Below are 6,000 nucleotides of genomic sequence, written 5' to 3' on the forward strand. Positions count from 1 at the left end.
TTACAGCCAGGGTGTTCGGCTCCCCGGGAGTCGGGATACAAAGGCAGCACGCAGGGCAGCAGGCAGCTCCCTGGGAGCCAGTGCGCACTGAGAGCCAGCTGTTAAGCCAGCTCCCCCAGCATACCGAGAGCCTGCGTGTAGCCATGAACATTAACTGATGAGCCCAGGCTCAGCCGTTAACCGTTTACACTTTTACACCCCTCATAGGCAGCCAGGCAAGCAGAATCAAGGTCTATGTCTTTTGGATGGGTCTCACAGACATCTTATCCGGAAAGAGAACTGTGTTTTCAGAACTGAACGGCAACACCCACCTGGCCGCTGGAAAACACAAAGACTAGCGCCGAGCCAGCAGCTGTCAGCCCCCAGGTAAATAAAGTCCCGAGCAGCGCCTGGACCACCGGACTGAAGCTTGGGATCATGCTGAAAGCTCTTGGGTTTTACTGACCTAGAAGAGATTTGGTGCATTAGGAGGTGCAGCAGCAACGTAAGACTCAGGCATTACAGAGGACAAGACATCCCTTTGCAGTTACTAACAGAACCACCGTAGGGCTTGGTTCTCAGAGAGGCTAAGTCCCCATTGCGCCCTCTATAGCTATGGGTACTCAGCACGCCTGAAAAAAACCAACCCATTTAATACTAATGACAGCTGCAGTTTACACTAACTACCCACGAGGTTTGCCTGCATTTCACTCAGCACCACTCATGAACCTCATCAGGTCAGTTTCACTTTTGTCTAGAACCAGTTTCGGATTCAGTGTCTGGCACAATGCCAGCGTTTGGGGTGTGGCAATCCTGCCCGTGGTGGACTCGCTGCTCACATAGCACCTGGCTGACTTTGCTGGCAATCCAATCTTAGAGCCCAAAAATGTTTGTCAATGGGTGGCATGATTTACAAGGAAAACCAACCATTCCATTCCTAGCGGTGTTGCTGCTCTAGAGTCAAGCTTCAAAAAACAAGGCAAATGCAAGCACCATTCCAATCCAACGTCCACACTCTAGAGGCATGTTTACTACATCCACCGCGGGTCTTCTCTGCTTCCCTTCACAGCACTTGTTCCATTCACCCCTCAAAAACAAGGCACGAGATGCAATGAAGTCCGCACACCCTTCTCAACCTAACCCAAAAAAGGATGCATTCATCGTGACCATTATACCTGGACTGCACCAGAGAAGTGCCTGCATATGTCTCCTTCCCCCAAGCACGCACTTTCCACGTACTTTTGGCCTAAGACAACTGTGATCCCCTTTAGCATGGTGTATATTAGTGCACTCCCAGCACTATGTTCAGTGCACTAACAGAGTTTGCAGAGGCTTTTGTTGTGCAGGAAAGGAGCGTTACATTGCAATAGATAGGGTACTTGGATACTTTTGAAATAATATTATTCAGCAGCTATCAATCATGTAAGGAAAGGGACCCAGACGTTATATTATTTCATCTGAGGAATGTCTAGATAACATGAAGTAGTTATCATACACCCTCGAGGAGACATTTACCGAGATATTTCTCTGTCAACCATGACTTTTTAAAAAAAAGTGCAAGTATTAATGTGAAGATGTGCTCTCTCTAAAGATCTGTGCAGATTCTGTTGAATTTATCACAAAGTTAAAGATTAACAAAAATGCCAACTCCAGTGCGCCAACTTTCACTCCCTCCTCCACCACAAAAGCTCAATGTAGAACTCAGCTCTACAGCCCAGCCTAAAGATTTCACATTGCCTCTCTTGGTGCACACTGACCCACGTGTCTATGCATGGCTCACAGCACTGGACAGTAGGGATGTGAATGACTGGTTGGCTCTTCGATTGGTCAATACATTGAAATTTAACATCCCTCCTGGACAACCTTGTAAAGGTGCCTTGTTCTTCTTAAAAGACCCACTGCAAAAACAGGGTTGGGCCCTGTTAAACTGAAGCCTTATAATGTCCTGCACACTCACACACACACACACTCAAGACGATCTCACTATTACTTCACTAACATACCCCCACAAGGCTGGTTTATAACAGTCCTGGGACTTGCTACTCCACTTTCCCCAGAGTTTCACTCTCCCTGGGACCGTGAGCCCCTCAGACATAGCAAATAAGCACGTCCAGCTCTTCCACAAAGCACACCTGTGGCACGGGAGCACAACACTGACCCAGCCTGCAAGGGCAGGACCTACCCGCACCAGTCACTGAATGAATGAGTTTCCCCTGCAACATGCTCCTGGGCATTCCCAGCATCGTGCATCCTTACTTGTGCACACTCACCAGGGGTCCTTTGCACACGCACCTGCCAGAATGTTGCACGTTTCAACCCTGCCCCCCTCCCCCCTGCTAGTGTCAAGAGCTTTTCTCCAAACCACACCCCCTGGGCTGGCTGAGTATTTGTGGGGCAGGCAGGCTCTGGGGGCAGCTCTGACTCTGCCCTGCAGCCAGCACGTCTCTCCCCCTGCAAAGGTGAAAAACCCCCAACTCACTGCATGGACCCCCAGCCTCTGCCACCAGCTGCTCCAGCTGCTGCTGCCACTTCCGGCTTGCCCCTGCACACGTGTCTCTTAGCCACGCCTGCGGGGCCCGCCCACTTCTTTTTTTTTTCCCCCTACCGCCGCGAATCCGGAGCGTGCGAGGTGGGAGGGATCAATTCGATGGTTCGCCTCGAGCCGCGGCTGGGAAAGTGAAGCGGGCGGGCGGTCGTCGGTGGGGATGTGGTTTGCGGAGTCCTGTCCTGCAAAAGAGAAAAGGAAAAGCCACAGTGCTCCTTGCAAAGCCGGACCGGACCGAGAGTCCCCGCTTGCCGCGGCTGTTGTGCAACCCTCTGCGCTAAATTCAGGAAAGAAGCGGTTTCCATTGTATAAAGCAGGGGTGGGAACCTCCGGCCCGCGGGCCGGATGCGGCCCCCGAGGCTAGGGGATCTCCCCGCATTGGGGACCCCGCACTGGCCCTCCAGCCACCCACCCATAGGGTTGCCAGATGGTTTCAACAAACATACGGGACACACTTGACATGACATGACAATCTACATCACATCTTGGTTAGAATATACCAGACATTTCTATTTTCTCCATTTCTTTCCCAAACAGAAAGCTCAAATACTGGACTGTCCAGTTCAAAACCGGACACCTGGCGACCCTACCCACGCAGGGGGCTGGAGCACACAACATCTACTAGCCTGATCGCCCCTAGGCTCTGGTGTGCAAGGAGAACGGGAGGGGGGGTCTTTTCCCTTCTCGGTCAGGGGTTTCTCGCTTTGCTTCTCACTTGTGTGCGGCCCCCGGCTGATTTTCCTGTGGGTCAGTGGCAGGGGCGTATATAGGGCAGGGCGAGCAGGGTGGCCGTCCCGGGCCCCGCGCTTCAAGAAGGCCCACGCATGCGCTGCAGCAAAGGGGGGCCCCGCAAAATTGTGCTGCCCTGGGCCCCGCAAAATGGGCATCTGCCCCTGGTCAGCGGCTCCCGACCCAAAAAAGTTTCCCACCCCGATAGAGAGGCTGGACAGTTCGGTTCAATGGCTCTCAGCACCCCCCATGGTACAAATTGTTCCAGCCTCCCTGGAACACACAGGACAAAGCTTATTGTGCAAACTCCTCTGTTTCCACTGTGCTTAAATAAGGGACAAAGTGCATCCTCTATCGATTGGCTTGGGCACAGAGGTGAAAGGCAGCAGGGGCGCCCTGGGGCATGGCTCCGGCAAGAGCCGTCTGAGTCGCCACAAATGCCAGCAGGGAGCTATTGAAAGAGCTGGCAGGGACCCGGGTTGCAATAGGACAGTGCCTGTAAGAAATGGTCAGTTCCGTTCACCTCTGGCCGGGCACCGAATAAAGGATGTCATTTAAAATAAAGGACAAGGGCTCAGCGGGGTCACAGCCCCTCTGGTTTGTATCGGAACAGTCAGCAGCACCCCATGCCAGGCGTTATTCACCGGAGCTGTGGTTCTATGTCAGCATAGCTACCACGTTCCGCACACTGCGTGTGTGACGGGTGGTACGAATTACCCTAATTCATCTGCCCAGACCCATACATCTCAATGTATGGCCCATACATTTTGATCCCAACAGGGGTGGCCGCAGCTGGGAGAGTGTCAGGGTGATGGGGAAGCTAAGTGGGGGCTGGTGAATGGGTGGGGGCCCAAGTATCTGGGAGTGTTTGGGTGATGCAGGATCCACAAAAGCACACTGGGTTGACTTTTTCCAGACTCCACGCCAGCAGGTAGGAAGTGGGAAAAAAGCATTCTACTGGCTGAGAAATAATCCAGCATGTACAAGCCGGAAAAAGAAAGATTTTTTTTTCCCTTCCTGGTGGCTCCCATGTAGAAGCGAATAGCTGGTTAACTGAGTGATGCTGATATTTCCAGTCCTTTTGTGATACTGATCTGTCTCTCCATGGGATAATTCATAAGTAGTCATTGTTATTATGTATTTTCAGGGTCTCTCTCAATGCAGGGGCTGTGCCCAAAAGTTGACAGGGATAACATTTGTGCTCAATATGTTTTCCTGCCCATTAGCATTATTAGCATTTTAAGGCTAATTTCTATGGGGCAGACTTTTCAGCTCAACACCCAGTCTCCGGCCCAGATTTGAGAAAGAGAATGCCTGGCACCATCCGATCCCCCTGTGCAAATACCACACACAGGGCTGCCCTCTAGTCCACATATTTTCAGTATCCTGGCCCCTCGTTCCAATGGATGGCTTGTTTGTTTTTAAATAACCCACAAATCTGAATTCAAGACAAGGGCGCTGCACTGTCTCTTCAATGTTGGAAAGGAAACAGTCGGCCACAAAGAAGAATTCAGATGTTGCGACCAAGAAAGAAAGGAACATTGGTTGAACCGCTCTGGTCCGGGGCAGTCTGATCTAGCAACATCCATGGTCCGGTATGATTTTAGCTAGTTGGCTGTCCTTTTATCACGGGGGTGGCCAAGTTTCCCATAAAGTTTGTTTACAAACCCCTAGTCTTGGCTCGCCATGTTCTGTGCTGTTATTTAGCTCTAATTTACCCCAAGGCTGTGTCTAGACTGGCCAGTTTTTCCAGAAAATCAGCCGCTTTTCCGGAAAAACTTGCCAGCTGTCTACACTGGCCGCTTGAATGTCCGCAAAAGCCCTGACTTCCTACTGTAAGAAATCAGTGCATTTTACGGAAATACTATGCTGCTCCTGTTCGAGCAAAAGTCCCTGACATTTGTTTTCCACAAAAAAGCCCCGATCGCGAAAATGGCAATCGGGGCTTTCTAGTGCAAAAGTGCGTCTAGATTGGCATGGACGCTTTTCCGCAAAAAGTGCGTTTGCGGAAACGTGTCCGTGCCAATCTAGACGCTCTTTTCCACGAATGCTTTTAACAGAAACGTTTTCCGTTAAAAGCATTTGCGGCAAATCATGCCAGTCTAGACATAGCCCAAATGTCTTCTAAGAGCCCACAAAAGTTCATGACCTAATATATTTGTTAGTCTCAAAGGCCCCCCCCCCCCCCCCAACAGCAAAACTTGTTGAGCAAAAAAAAAAAAGGCAGCAAAACTTGATTGGGGAGGCTGGGTTGCCTCACCCAGGTCCCCCGGATGCTGGATTAGAGTGGTTCAATCTGTAGTAAATCAGGGCAAAATTCACCCACACACCAGGGTTCCCTGTAAGCCGGGCGCTTGTGTGGCTCGTCAGGAGAGATTCTAATGCTGCCCATCTGATTAGCAGAGCACCCACAGCATTGTCTTTTGATAGTGCACGTTTGCCCATGCCTCAGTGCACATATAAAAATGTATTCCGCACATGGATGAAAAAAACCTGCAAAGGCTCTTTGCTGCTTTGAACTCAGTTTTCCTACCTGCAAAATGGGGCTAATGACATTGACCTGCTTTGCCTAGCACTTTGAGAGTGAGGGATGAAAGGTTCGCTGTAAGTGCTAGGTGTTATTACAAGAATGGTACGCTGGCCCAAACCCATGCCCTTCCTTTTGGGGGTGTCCATGTGTAACCCACACACCTAGGCTATGTCTACACTGGTGGCTTCTTGCGCAAGAATATCTTGTGGTTCTTGTG

The 6,000-nt window shown here is 50.8% G+C and overlaps 1 protein-coding gene across 5 annotated transcripts in view; it reads right to left on the reverse strand.

Annotated features, from left to right (window-relative positions):
* The window catches only part of SLC39A11 (solute carrier family 39 member 11), a 309,601-nt gene that overhangs the window by 290,840 nt on the left and 12,761 nt on the right, over window positions 1-6,000 (reverse strand). For 2 of the 5 annotated variants that reach the window (XM_075904013.1, XM_075904009.1), the window contains exons 1-2: window positions 2,459-2,591; window positions 312-445 (exon numbers count right to left, since the gene is read on the reverse strand). In XM_075904013.1, the coding sequence (XP_075760128.1) occupies window positions 312-419 (108 nt within the window). In that variant the 5' untranslated portion in view covers window positions 420-445; window positions 2,459-2,591. Of the gene's footprint in view, window positions 1-311; window positions 446-2,458; window positions 2,707-3,239; window positions 3,398-6,000 lie in introns of those variants that run through there. The other 3 variants (XM_075904012.1, XM_075904010.1, XM_075904014.1) reach the window with 3 other exon arrangements.

This window comes from Pelodiscus sinensis, chromosome 20 (genome assembly GCF_049634645.1).
Source record: "Pelodiscus sinensis isolate JC-2024 chromosome 20, ASM4963464v1, whole genome shotgun sequence".
Lineage (NCBI taxonomy): Eukaryota > Metazoa > Chordata > Testudines > Trionychidae > Pelodiscus > Pelodiscus sinensis.